The sequence below is a fragment of the Pelodiscus sinensis genome, chromosome 3 (assembly GCF_049634645.1).
Source record: "Pelodiscus sinensis isolate JC-2024 chromosome 3, ASM4963464v1, whole genome shotgun sequence".
NCBI lineage: Eukaryota > Metazoa > Chordata > Testudines > Trionychidae > Pelodiscus > Pelodiscus sinensis.
This window is the reverse complement of record NC_134713.1, coordinates 46,473,096-46,488,332: the sequence shown is the minus strand read 5'-3', so window position 1 is coordinate 46,488,332 and position 15,237 is coordinate 46,473,096. Positions and strand designations below refer to the sequence as shown.

At 39.6% G+C, this 15,237-nt stretch overlaps 1 protein-coding gene across 2 annotated transcripts in view; it reads left to right on the top strand.

Moving 5' to 3' along the window:
* The window catches only part of LGSN (lengsin, lens protein with glutamine synthetase domain), a 31,218-nt gene extending 16,245 nt beyond the window's left edge, over nucleotides 1-14,973 (top strand). For both annotated transcript variants that reach the window (XM_075923686.1, XM_075923685.1), the window contains exons 3-4: nucleotides 6,247-6,425; nucleotides 9,260-14,973. In XM_075923686.1, the coding sequence (XP_075779801.1) occupies nucleotides 6,247-6,425; nucleotides 9,260-10,459 (1,379 nt within the window). In that variant the 3' untranslated portion in view covers nucleotides 10,460-14,973. The remainder of the gene's footprint in view (nucleotides 1-6,246; nucleotides 6,426-9,259) is intronic.
* The last annotated feature ends 264 nt before the right edge of the window (nucleotides 14,974-15,237 follow it).

The following is a 15,237-nucleotide window of genomic DNA, read 5'->3' as shown; positions in this document are numbered from 1 at the left end:
TCCACTTTCACTCTTTCCACAATCTGTACAAAACATAGTCACTAATAGTATGTCTACGTAGCAGGGCTAAAGTCGAATTAAGCTACGCAACTTCACCTATGTCAGTTGTGTCAATTACGTAGCTGAAGTTGAAATAGCTTAATTTGGATTTTGGTGCTATCTACACACCAAGAAGTGGAAGGAAGAACACTCTTCCTTTGACTTCCCTTACTTCTCATGAAATGAGGGTTACCATGAGTCCGAGTAAGAAGTCCTCCAGCTTGACAAAGGCTTGTAGTGTTATTAATAACATCATTTATTCTTAAATAATCTGCTGTGTAGACATACCGTAGGATTCTATTCCTTGCTTATTATTCTGATCACATTAGACCCCCTTTTGAACACTCCAGAAGTTACCCTTTCTGCAACATATCAAGCAAAAACTTCTTTTGTGTTTGTGTGTATGTGTGGGTGTGTGTGTGTGTGTGTGTGTGGAGGGAGTGTGGAGAGGGGAATCATTTGCTGACATGCAATAATTATGACTAATCATGACATAGTATTAAGTATTTCCATTCTTTAAAAACTGTTTTCATTTTTGTCTTCTACTGCTTATACACCAGAGATTTTCACTGAGTTATTCACAATGGGACTAAATCTCTTTGCTGAGTTTTGTAGTTAATTCAGAACCCACCAAGATATAAGAACAGTTCAAATTATTTGTTGAAAAACGGAAAACTTCAATTTTTTTTCAGTTGTCAGCAATCAAAACCATGAATATTTTTACTAAACTGGAATTTTTTGTAAAAATTTCCCTTGAATCAAAAGTCATTCTCATTGAAAAACAGAAATTTAAAATGGGCCCACTCATTACACAAATCAATTATAACACTTCTGTACAAATTCTGTTACTATTCTGTGTCTAGGTTGGTAAGCTTTTTTTAAAGAAAGAGTGTAGTAGAAAAGAGAGGGTTCAAAGAATGGAAGTAATAATAATTACTGGCAGGAAAAAGACCATGCAACTGTTAACTTTAGAAAGTAGACAACAGAATAAAGGTGAACACAATAATAAATGGAACAGAAATGTTTGAATAGACACACCCAATCTACCTTGCTGAAATATTTTTCATACCTTCCTTTAATGCATTTGGTACTGGGTACTGTCAGAGACAGGCTACTGAACTAGGTGAATCACTGTTCTGACAATTCCTGTGCTTAATACAGCATATATCAGTCATTTTTATTTCCACAACACTATATTTCTAAGGAAAAGGGACATTAATTTTACATTAGATTTTCATGATACCATACAACCCAACAAAATTTGCAGTATCAGAGCATTTGTTAGGTCAGTTTCCCTATATCCTTGCTGTTTTCCTAGGCAACGTGTATCAAAGTGTTCCTCACATTCTGTTCATTTGTCCAGAACTTAGCTGCTGGAGGGCTAACAAATTAAACTACATTACACATAATTGAACGATTAGCAACCATGGGGGAGAAATTCCTTAGAACAAGCAGTAAATTACTGACACTGGATGTGGGCATTGTCTTCTGGCAAAGTGTGTTTTGATTACTGAAAAAAAACAACAGCAACAACAAATTCAACACCAACCATCCACTCCAGGCAGTTGTGCAACTGATATGTTCAAATCCATTTATACTACATTATGTCCAATACAGTACTACGACTAGTTCTGTAGCATTTTAGAGATTAATTTATAATTAGTGAGTGCTTGTGAATAAATCCAACTTTATTAGATGAACTGGATTTTAGCCATGAAAACTCATGATTCTATATATTTTTGTTAGTCTCTAAGTGTATGTCTAGACTGCATCCTTCTGCCAAGGGAGGGATGCAGATAAGGCAGGTTGACATTGCAAATGAGGCAGGGATTTAAATATCCTGAGCCTAATTTGCATTAAAATGGCCACCACGTTTTGCCGACTCAGCACTTTGTCGGCAAAAAGCGGCAGTCTAGAGGGGGATTTGTCGAGAAAGAAAGCCTTTTTCGACAGATCCTGTAAACCTCCTTGCAGGATACATAAGGGATCAGTCAAAAAAAGCTTTCTTTCTCAACAGATTCCCCTATAGATTGCTGCTTTTTGCTGACAAAGTGCTGAGTTGGCAAAATGTGGTGGCCATTTTTATGCAAATTAGGCATAGAATATTTAAATCCCTGCGTCATTTGCAATGTCGACCTGCCTAATCTGCATCCCTCTGCCAAGAGAGGGATGCAGTCTAGACATACCGTAAGATGCCACAGGACTACTTATTATTTTTAAAGTTACAGAGGAACACAGCTGCCCCTCTGAGACTTTTTAATACAGTACTAATGATTTGAGTAAGAAAGGCAAGGCTTTCTTGATGTTCATAGGTTAACCAGTAGAATTTTCTTAGAAATATTTTGTTTTGATGGGAACGCCAATAGCAGGGGGATTTGGGTTGAATATTTAATAGGCCTAATTATGAAGTCTACTCGGTTTTCACTTTAATGGTGGAGATAGAGTATTCCCTGAGCAAGAATTAGGTAAAAACTAAGTAGTGAATGCTTTTCTATATAATGGTGATTTGTTATAATCAAGTGAAAAATATGTTTTTGCTTCAAATTACCCAATATGGACTTATTTGCTTTGTCAAGGAATCAAAGATTTACCAGAGAAATCTAAAGTTCCTTTAATTTAGTCATATTTCTTGATAATTTGCCAAGAACTTGATAGGCATGACTAATTTGCATATACATTTACAGAAATAGATTTTACAGACTGGATTTTAATTGGAAACTTTGGATTCCCTTTGAGACCCTTTCCACTCAGCTTATCCAGAACATTTTGCCCAGTTCCGAGCGAACACTTCATCCTGTTCTCTGGGACACCAAACACTCTTTCAGCTTCAGATTTTACCATTCAGGTTCCTTTATTTGACATACAGCAAAGCTATGCTGAACTGATCAGTCTCAAGCTTACTGTAGGATGTACCACACATACAAAGTTACACAGAAAACCTTTTCCTTTATATATATATATATATATATATATATATTGCTTTTAATATACATTGCATCACATGTTTTAGGATTGACTTGGTTACTTTATAGAAACCAATCCCTGTACTGTAAAAGCAGGCTCTGTCCATGTGCTTTTCATGTAGAACCTGATATTTACATTCCAGGTTAATCTTGTCCATTGGTTCTAAAATCAGTGCATTCTCCCTTTCATCGGGGCATTCCTGTTTATCTTATTCAGCATAGACATTCTGACACCAACATATTGCTTAGGAAGTTCCTGTCTACAACTTATTTTTCTCAATCATGCCCATAAAGAAATTAGAGGCAAGTTATTGATGTCAAACCAGAACTACAGAAATAAAGCCCATTATTTCTTATGGATAGCAAATAGTGAATATTGTACAAATACTCCTTTACAAAACACACAGAAAGACAATATGTTTTGGGAGAAAGACGATTATTGTTATTGGTTTATTAATTATTAAAAAAACAAAATAAAAAGTTATTCAATTTAAAAGTCAATTAAGATTTCAAACAATAACAGTGTTTTTATGTAGCATAGCATTTATAATAGCCAAGAGATTCAAAGCAAACAATAAATAAAGGACATAATAAAAGTAAACTGATCATATGAGAGTTGATCCAAACCCACTTAAGTCAATGGGAAACTTCAGTTATATGCAATTATAAATAAACAATATGTATTTGTGGTGAATAACTGTTAGCTGTTGTTTTTGAGCTCTGTTGAGGACTGTTACATTCAATTGTAAGAGTGTCAAAGTTTTGATTTATGTAAAATTACATATGTATGAGTCTTTGCATTTGAAGCTGTTTTATAAGTCAATGTATTTTTCAGTATTTTTGTTTCTTTTTCAGATTGATTTTGAGCTGTGTTTTTATTTTGGGATTACAGAACAAAGAATAATAATTATTTTGGATCAAAATTGAGTTTATTGTTTTGTGAAGAATTATATAGTTGACAAGTGTTTATTATGTGTGATATACAAGATTTCAAACAGAAGCCATTTTAAAATCTGAATCTCAAAAAGTGTTTGCAGAGTTTAAAACACAAATTCAGGAATCATTCCAATTATAAGTTAAAATTTACCTGAAAATATGAAGGAGGATGTCTTCCCTCTCCCCTTTTATGAGCTATAAAAAGAACAAAAAATCCTTATGCAAGAACTATGAATTGAACCCTAATAAGTGAGAATTTACCATGTCTGGCGAATAAAACTACACTTATAAGCTAGAGCTCTGTTCCTACAGCCACAGAAACAAACAAACAAACAAACAATACAATTAAACACATACAAACACACACATACAGCAGATTTCTAGCACTTGAGCTAAAGGAGAAAGTTTTAGCTGTCATGTACTGAAGGACCTTTATATTCTTTTAGAATTACATCCAGTTAACTGGAAGTAACATAATAATCACCACACAAGTAAAAAACCTGGTAAGTTTCAGTAAAATCTATGTTCTAAGGCAAAATTATAGGATAATAAAATCGAGTTTCTAATAGATACCAGTTGCAACCTTAACTTTGGAGAGGATCCTCATAATGGCTACGTCTTCACTGCAAGGTTTTTGAGCAAAACCAGCTGTTTTTGCGCAAAAACCCGTGGAGCATCCACACCTCAAATGTACTTTTGCACAAGTAAATCAAGAGTAAAACGGCAGAAGAGAAGGCTTTTTCCAGCATAGGTAAACCTCCTTTTACAAGACATAACTCCTTTTTGCGCTACAGCTATTACGCAAAAGACAAGGGTGGATGCTCCAGAGGGGTTTCTTGAGCAAGAAACCCCTATTGGAAAAAGCACAGATGCCCTGATGGCCATTCTGTGAATGGTAATCAGAGCTTTCTTGCGCAAGAGTATCCATGCAGTGTGGACGCTCCCTTGCGAAAAAGCACATCGCTTTTACGATATGCTTTGAGGTGTGGATGTGCTCTTACGCAAGAAATTTTTGCGCAAAAACCCTTGTGCAAAAAGCTTCTTGCGCAAGAAGCATGCAGTGTAGACGTAGCCAATGCGTGCAGCAATTTAAGAATACAAAAATACTTTAGATATCTGTGACTTTTGCTCTTTACACAAGAAACATTATATGAACAAACCAGAAATCTGTGTGGTTAACTAAACATACACCACATGGAAGCCTTCTTAATATATATACTTCTGTTCTAGTTGGGTTCTGGCAGCTCCTAAATAATTGAACATGCTGAATGCCATTAGAGAATTCACAAAGTAATGAGAGATACTACCTTATTCCTGTTGCCTACAATTCCTAAAAGTCAGTTTAAAGATAAATCACCTTCTTGAACAGCTTACAACTGAAATACACAAAAGCACAATGACAGCATGAGGGGAAAAATGGAGTATATTTATTACTACAAGATTTATCCAGCATTGCTTGAGTCCTTAACTCAATTATTTTTTATTTTTTTTTGCAAAATATAATGAAAATGTCCATGTTTCATTCAAATTATGGCTCTGGGGTGAGGCTGGGGATGAAGGGTTCACTATGCAGGCTGCTCCTGGGAGAGAGGACTACCCGAACCCTCTCTCACCACAGTAGCTTGGAGCCAGGTAAGAAGTGCCTATCCATGGCTGCTGAAGCTCCAGTGGGTAAAGCTGGGGGAGGGGTTCATGTCCCCTTGCTAAGGCAGATTCAGGTTAATCTGCCCCCTGCACTCCCCAGCCAGAGTGAGGAATACAGCAAACTTGCACTTTCCCCATACTCGCTGGTGAAGGGGAATAGCCTTCAATGTTCCCATATGTATGGGAGAGGGGGAATGGGGAAGCCAGAGAGCTTCAGCCCTACCATTCTCCCTAAAGGCTCCAGGGGGAATGGAAGGCTTGGGACTGAGATTGTCCCAGATGGAAGGCGTCTGGGTACCCCCAGCCAGTCCCTTTCACCTGCCCCTAGCTCCATAGGCTCCTCCCTCACAAGTTCTCTCCCTATGGCTATAATACTATCCAAAGAGTTTTTGTAAGTGGCTTTGTAAAATGCTTACAGACAATGACAGTCATTGTACTGGCTCTCCGGGACAAAAGTGGACATCATTATCTAGCTTGTCCTCTTGCAAAATGTTTGTGAGTGCCAAATCTTCCCATTGGTTTTCTCAGTAACCAAGTCATAGTTGCAAGTAAAAAAGGTCAAGTCCATTTAACATTTTGTCCCTTTGGTGCTTTTTAGTGAAACTGCTTGAAACACAAGCATCGGTAAGTTTGTCTGACATGAGCACTGCTCTTTATTTTAAAGATCAGAGCAGAAAGCCTGATGTAAACAATCCTGGAAATCAACCTCCTCTTCGCCTGGCCTCGCTTATTGAACATATCAAAGAGCAGATGGCCAGAGACATTATTCAGTTTGTCAGATTTGAAGCAACTGACCTGCATGGAGTGTCAAGATCCAAGAGCATTCCTTCTCGTTTTTTTCATGTAAGTTTTCCCATCTTTTATACTCTTGGGAGGTTTCATGGCCCAGCCCTTATTGCTGTGATAGATTTCCTCATAATGTGTGCAGCAATTTAAGCCTGCAACAAATCAAACATTCTCTCCTGCCCCTTTCTGATTAGTGCTTTCCAAGGATTTGGTCTTCTCTCATTACCCTCAGGCATCATTTCTCTGCCCTGAAGAAATACAAATCTAATTAAGATGGTAATTTCAGTTCTTTCCCTATGCAGTAATCTCCCTCCATGGAACTATCTTTTCACATTCACCACTAATATAAAGATTGTGTTTTATTTGACAAGTGTAAATTTCAAGAGGAGACTTAAGAGAAAATATCAAAACAAACAAAATGATTAGATAAAAATGAAGTATTCACCTTTCAACAATCAAATCAGATAAGAAAATACTATGGGGTTTCATGAGTTCTTAATATTTGCTACACTGATGCGGAAGATAAAAGTCAAATTATGAAGCACTTGGTAGCATGTATATATTTTCTGACCTTTAAGCTTTTTCAATATATTGTTTCTATGATCTTTAATGTGATTAATGCTATATTTTCAATCTCATTCAACTATGAATATTTCACATTCTACTGAGGAAGCACAAAAAAGATATCAACATGAAGCATATTTTGAAGCTAAAGCAATTTTCTTATTCTGTTTTGAGATTTTGCTACAACATTTTTACTCTAAATGTTAGCAGAAATAAACTTTTTTCAGTCAATTTAATGCTTGTGAGAGGTTGTGGGTAATCACACCATCTTTTTTAATCATTAATTTGCAGTACAGGTGCCCATCTCATCTTATTCAAAGTAGAGTTACCAACTTTCTACTCACACAAAACCAATCATCCTTGCCCCCACCCCATTCCCTGCCCCTACCCTGAAGCTCCATCCCCTGCTCACTTCATCTGCCTTCCTTCACTTGCTTGCTGTCTCCATGCGTACTCACTTGCTCATTTTCACTGGACTAGCTCAAAGGGTTGCAGTGTGGATGGGGGTGGGGGCTCTAGCTGGAGAATGACAGCTCTAGTGTGGGGCCACAAATTAGGAGCTCAGGGTACAGGAGGGGGCTCCAGGCTGAGGAAATGGGTTTGGATGCAAAGTGGGGGGAGGGCTCAAGGGGGAGGGCTCCAGCTGGGGATGTGGGATCTAGGGTGGGGCAAGGAATGAGGAGTTTGGAGTGCAAGGGGAGACTCCAGGCTAGGGGGAATCCAAGGGATTCAGAGTATGGGAGGAGACTCTAGGCTGAGGTAGGATGGTGGGATGTGGGAGGGGGTACAGGCTCTAGGCTGGGGGTATGGGTGGGACCAGAAATGAGGGGTGCAGAAAGGGCATCCAGGTTGGGGCAGGGGGATGGGTGTAAGGTGTGTGTGTGTGAGGGCTTTGGCTGGGGTGAAGACTCTGGGATATGACTGGGGATGAGGGGTGTGTAGGAGGATACTCTGGGACCAAGTGATTTGGAGGATAGGAGGGGGATCAAGGCTGGGGTATGAGGGATGAAAGTTTTCACTAGAGGTGCATGTTCACGGGATGAGAGGTTTGGGGTGCAGGAGAAGGCTCCAGAGTGGGATTGAGGAGTTAGGAGGGGATTAGAGCTGGGGTAGAGCTGGCATATGAGGGGTGGGGGTGCAGACCCCAGGCACCACTTACCTCAAGCAGCTCTTGGAAACACCAGAATGTCCCGTTTCTAGCTCCTATGTGGAGGTGTGGCTTTGCACACTGCCCTGTTCAGGGGCACTGCCCCTGCAGCTCCATTCACTGTGTTTCCCAGCCAATGAGAGTAGTAAAGCTTCACTTGGGGCAGGGCAGCATTTGGGCTACATAGGAGCCAGAGAATGGACACAGTGCTGCTCACAGGAGCTTCACAGAGCCCGCCTTAGCTCTGCTGCAATGTCAAGTGGACTTTTAATGGCTTGGTCGAACACTAAACACCTGACAGCCCTAACAGAAAGTGATCAGTTGCATTCACATTATTCCAGGGATGGAAAATAACACAAAGGCAGTTCCCCAGTTAGACCCTGGTGAGCTACCAGCACTTTATTTACCTGCTTCTCCGTTCGTACGGCCACTTGAAGCTCCTGTTGGCTGCAGATCGCTGTTCCTGGCCAATGAGAGCAGGAAGTGGTGTCTTGGTCTGAATTATTTATCATCTTGAAGCTGTTTCCTATTTTTTACCTAAACAAAGTCAGTCAAGTATAAATCTTAGATGTGGGTGTGAAAAGTCTATATTCCCTTTAACAAATTCACATCTGGGCAGAGCTAGTGCAGTTATTTGTCATCTGAGTTAGACAAAGTGAGTATAATGGAAGAGAATCCAGGCCCAGATTATCCACTGCTTTGAACCTTCTGTGGTCATTTATATCTGTGCGAAGTGGATGTAAAATGCAAATATTATATGAGAAACATTTTGTTGCGCCAAGTTTTTGCATTCAATTTTGCACTTGATTTGCACAGGTGTAAATGACTAGATACAGTATAAAACAGTACAGAAATGGCATCTGAAGTTCTGTGATTCTTTACTGACCTTATTAATTATTATATTTTAAACATAGAGGAGATTTGTATAATAATCTTGCTCAACTCTTTCCTTTCTTATACTTATGCACCAACTGGTTGTCACCCTCTATAGGTAGCTATATGATAATGGTGGTCAACATATAATCTACAGTTTTGTGATTATTTGAGGAGAAAGATCCTATGGGCCAAATGCTAAAGGCCTTACTCAAAATTTGGGCATATTATATTATGTATGGAAAATATTTTTATTAGAGTTGAGCCATCAAAAACTCAGTAATCTATTACTCTTTCCCTTGTTTAGGAAAAAGCAATCTATGGTGTGTCCATGCCCAGAGGTTACCTTGAACTTACCCTAAATCCTAAGGACAGTGAAGTGGACCACATAAGTGCAACCAATTTTAATTGTGACATACTCTTGAGCCCTGATTTGTCAACATTTAGAGTTCTACCATGGACTGAACAAACTGCTAGAGTGATATGTGATTCCTTCACTATACTCGGAACCCCTCTATTGACCTCACCCAGGTACATTGCCAAACAACAGCTGAGCCAGCTTCAGGAAAATGGTTTGTCACTACGCTCTGCCTTCACCTATGAATTTTGTATTTACGGCATTGCTGAGATTGTAAATTCAAAGACGATATCTTTTCCTGCAGCAAGCATATTAAATAATTATGACCAGCCTTTCATTCAGGAACTCATTGAAGGAATGTATCACATTGGTGCCAACATTGAGAGTTTTTCCTCTTCCACTGGGCCTGGACAGATGGACATCTCTTTTCATCCAGAGTTTGGCATAGCTGCTGCTGATAGTGCCTTTACCTTCAGAACAGGTATTAAAGAGGTGGCAAAGAAGTACAACTACATTGCAAGTTTTTTCACAGAGAATGGGTTCTACAATTCAGGGATTCTGTCACATAGTCTGTGGGATTTCAATGGCCAAAAGAATTTGTTTTCGGTTGATGGGGGGGTTCAGGCACTTACCAATATTGGAAAGAATTGGCTAGCAGGACTTTTGGTACATTCTGCAGCTCTCAGCTGCCTGATGGCTCCTACTGTCAGCTGCCGTAAACGCTATGCCAAGTATGGTAAGGAATCAAAAGATTTTGTAACTGTAAATTCGGCATTCAATGATAATAGCTGCGCCTTTAACATCAAGTGCCATGGTGGAAAAGGCACTCAAATAGACAACAAGCTAGGTTCAGCTACAGCAAACCCCTATCTGGTTCTTGCTGCTACTATTGCTGCAGGTCTGGATGGAGTAAAGAGAGAACTTAGCTTCCAGGATGTGTCAGAAGAGAACCAGAACACTCCTCAGTTGAAACCTGCAGCAATCCCCCTGAAACTAGAAGATGCTCTTGCTGCACTTGAGGAAGATTTGTGCCTTAGGGAAGCACTGGGTGATACCTTTATTCGATACTTTGTTGCCATGAAACGTTACGAGTTGGAAACTGAAGAAACAGATGCTGATCGGAATAAATTTTTAGAATATTTTATTTAAAATCAATTAAACAAAACCTGTCTTATAATTGGTAGAAAAAATCTGAAGTAATGCTGTGTAAATGCTTAAAGATCAATAGAGAGACTAGAATTGGAAATTAGAACTATTTATAAATGTTTACTAAAGTTTTTCCTGCCATATCATTTTTAATATAGTGGGCGGTGACTGCATATTCTTGTATGGGTGGATTGAAGAGACTGCAGAACTGGTGTTCATAAACTAGTGCTAAGAGGCTTTTTTATTTTTTTTCTAATTTCTCAGAAAACCTTAACTAAGAGTGGTCATGATGGGGAAGAAACGAGAGGAGGACATGAAAGGATGATGGTCAAAAGTAAAGAAAAGTAATAGGAAAACAGGAATAGGAGGGAGGGACTGTCTTGTTCTCATTTTCTTCAGAGGTGTGAAGTGTAGCCTGAAGTAGAAACAGATATTAGATGTAAGCTCAGCAGAGGCCTAAAATGATGAACATTTTGGTTGGAAAGAAAATCAAAGGCGTAAAAAATGGAGGAGATTGTAGAGTAGACAGAATCAGCATCTGAATCACAGAGGTGGAAGATGAGAGCTAGGAGAAGGGAACTGGAAGTGGTGTATAAATTAGGATTATCGATTTGTCAGAGATGACTGAAGGGCCAACGAGGTTGATGGAAAGTGCGAGGGGGTAAACTGGCTGAGATGAAAGGAGATGAAATTGTAGATAAAACAAGAGAAAAGAGTGCTCAATAAGGGATGAGATTAGAAGGGTAATTTTATTGAGAGAAGAAGTTAATCCAGGGTTGAAGATCAATTGAGGAAATGATAGTAAAGAGTCAAGAAGATAAAGAACTGGTTTGGACATTAGGGTGTAAATGGAAGTCACCAAGGATGAAAACTGGGAAACTGAGAGAAAAGAAAGAGGGATAATCATTGTCAAAACCAGAGAAGATAATCGAAGGGGAGGAGACAATGGGCAGCAAATAGTGGTAACATGGAGGGATAGAATCAGACTGAGGACAAGGAACAGGAGATGATGCAACAAAAAACAGGACTATGTAGCACTTTAAAGACTAACAAGATGGTTTATTGGGAAAGCTCATCACCTAATAAACAATCTTGTTAGTCCTGTTTTTTGTTTCAGCTAGACTAGACTAGCACAGCTACATCTCTATTACTAGGAGATGATGTGTGAGAGAAGCAAAGTTCTAGAAATGGCTGGGGCAGAAGTGTCTTTTTATTCCCTGTATTATTTCTCCTGTACATCTCTCTCATGTGTCTCTTGATGTCATGGCTGTCCTCTGTTTAAAACACCAAAGTGAATTTAGCAAACTCTTATACAGCACTAGTTACCACTCTCAAATGTGCCCTAGTTCAACCTCATTTTTTGCCCCCAATGAGGTATACATTCCTATGTGAAATGTTATGGTCATCTATGTGGAAAATCCAAGATTCTATTAGCATCACTGATAGTTTGATTTGAAGGTTGATGCAGGCATGCCTTTATTTACTATTGATGTGTTACCTTCTCTCCCTTGCTTTCATTAACATTGTACTAGAAGGCTTTCACAGAGTAGTACCAATGATTTTATCAACACTTTTATTAATTTTATGGATTTAAATTTTAAAATACACATATAATGTAATACAGTATTTATCTGAGTTACAAGTAAATACATTAGGCCAATTGTGCTACTGTAGGAATGATTTTGGTTCATTTATTTATGCCATAAAAAGTGACCCTAGAAACTTTTAATGGGAGATAGCCATGAACTGAATACAACAAACTTTGGTAGTCTTCAAAATCTGAAGCCAGATCTGGATCTACATCTTGCAAATGATCCTTAGCTTTGTAACAGGCTCAACTAATCAGATTCAAAAGCCCATAGATGAACTCCACCTTCCAGATAGTTGGGCCATCCAGCGAGAGACAACAAAATTCCCTATAAATTGGACTGAGTTTCTCTCTCTATTTCTCTGGCTCATGGGTAGCTACCTATCCACAACACTGGCCACATTTTAAAATTAAAATCTGTGCAAAGACTTTTGCTTTCATTCACTTGCTTGCCCTAGCAGAATAGTGCTTATCACTGCTGGGCTTGCCTCTTAATATGAGAATTTGGGAAAGTTCACTATAGAATGACGGATTTTTCATTTAGGTTGTTCCACATTCAGTATGATACCCTGCCAGTACACCACATTAGCTTATTATTACCATATAATAACCACAAAAAGAAAATTAGTTATGATGCACTTGGTGGGTTATAATGGATTTTGCAATAACGTAACATTGCATTCAGTATGCGGGCCAAAAACAAAATTCCCAAGAGAGGGGATCTAATGAATTTAACTTTATATTGCTTCCTTGCCACAATATTAAAGAGAGAGCAGACAGACTCCTGTGACCACAGTCACATTATTTTTATACTTAATGCTCACCATGTAGTAGAATTCAGTTAATAGAAAATATTATTTACATACCCTAAGGAGTTATTGCAGTGTATCTTATCTAAAATCTGCATATTAAGGAGTTTCCAAGTTGTTCTCCATGGCATAGTCTATAAAAGAAAAATCCCTACATATGAATTTACATCGACACGATTCAAGCTTTTTAGCTGATGACCTTTTTTCCCTTTTGAAACAGAAAGTTCAGAAATGCAAACCGAAGCAAAAGGGTGAGAGCAATATAAACCATTGAATACATGATACATTTTGTACACTGTACAATATATGAAAAATAACACGATGATTCCTTATTGTGAACTATTTTAAAAATATCTAATATGTTTTCCAAAACAGATTATTTTGCATTTTACATTTTTCACTTTTCATGACCAAGCTTTCATGCACATGCTTCAGAAAAAGGAGCCTAACTGGTCACATCTGCTTCACTGAAATGAATTCTTTATGCTGTATAGATGCAGTCACGTCAATCCCAGGATATTAGACACACAAGCTGGGGGAGAAACATTTTTTATTGGACCAATCTCTGCTGGTGAGAGAGAGAATCTTTCGAGTCAATCAGAGCTCTTCTTCAGGCCTTGAAAAGACACTGCAAAAATGGTGGAACAGAGAGTATTTAGCATAAGTAGTTAGCACATATTGTAAGCAACCATTCACTTTACTCTGAACCCCAAAAGAGACAGAAAAACCTGATGGGAGTTCCTTTAGCCAGACCTAACTTTCTTTAAATGCACCATCTTTGAAAGTCTACTTTTTAAAGGACCCTTTTAAAATCATTTAAAAATGATGAAATGCATCCTAGCATACTCAAGGTGCTGACTGAGGAGATATCTGAGCTGTTAGCTATTATTTCTGAATAATTTCAAGGACTATGAGAGAGAGATCCCAGAAGGCTGGAAAAGGGCAAATCTAGTGCCCATCTATGAAAAAGAAAAATAAAGACATCCAGGGGAACTACAGGCAAGTCAACCTAACTTCTGTACCAGGAAAGATAATGGAGTAAATAATTAAGGAATCAATTTGCAAACATCTAGAAGATAATAACTTAATAAGCAACAATCAACATGGATTTATCAAGAACAAATCATGTTAAATCAAACTGATAGCTTTTTCTGGCAGGATGACTAGATTTATGAATAAGGTAAAAGTGGTACATATAGACTTTAGTAAGGCATTTTATACAGTTTCACATGAATAGGGAAATGCTATCTAGATGGAGGTAGGTGAATATCTGGTTGTATACCAAACTCAGAAAGTAGTTGTCAATGATTCAGTCATGCTGAAAGGGCATAAAGAGTGGGGCTCTGCAGTAATCAGTTTTGGGACTGGTTCTGTTCAATATCTTCATCAATTATTTAGACCAGGGGTCTCCAAACTTTTCAGCCCGAGGGCCGCATTAACTATCAAACAGCAGTTCGGGGGCCGACTACACACTTGAGGTCCAATTTTTAAAAATTCTTATGATTTCTTAAGTTAAACTTACCTGAATATAGTGTGCAAATATATCCACTTATGGTAGAGAGATTGTTGCTTTTAATGTTTCCTCTTCAGAATATTCGCCTGCGAATCCGTTTCTCCCGGAAGGGGGGGGGGGCTTTTCCCCCTGCTCTCCCCTTCCTCTGCACGCTGTCCTCCCCTCCTGCTTGCCACTGCTCACTCCTTCCCCCCCCCCGGGCGGAAGGGGTCACTTTTTTAAAGTTCCCGCCGGGGTTCACGTTCCCCTGCACGTCGCCGGGCGGGCGTTACCACCACCGCCCATCCTGCCCCCTGATTGGCCGGCTGCCCTGTCAGTCTGGGCGGGGGAACGCCGCCCGTGCTAACCCCCGCCCCCTGCGCCGTTTGCCGCCGCGCGGCCGCTTGTCAGCGGAGCGGCCCGCTTCTCCTGCCCCCTGATTGGCCGGCTGCCCTGTCAGTCTGGGCGGGGGAACGCCGCCCGTGCTAACCCCCGCCCCCTGCGCCGTTTGCCGCCGCGCGGCCCGCTTCCCCTGCCCCGGCGCGGCGTGAGTACACGCCGCACACCCCTGACAGGGCCCCCCCCCCCGCGGCAAGAAGGGCCTGTTCGGCAGCACCCCAGGGACGGTCTCCACGGGCCGGATGAGAGGGCCTCGCGGGCCGCATCCGGCCCGCGGGCCATAGTTTGGAGACCCCTGATTTAGACGATGGCATAGAGAGTACACTGATAACGTTTCCAGATGACACAGGGGTTGCCAGTGATTTGAAGGATAGGATTATAATTCAAAATGATATAGAAAAACTGGAAAAATGGTCTGAGGTAAATAGATGTATTTCAATAAGGATAAGTGCAAAATACTCCATTTAGGATGGAATAGTCAATTGCACATACA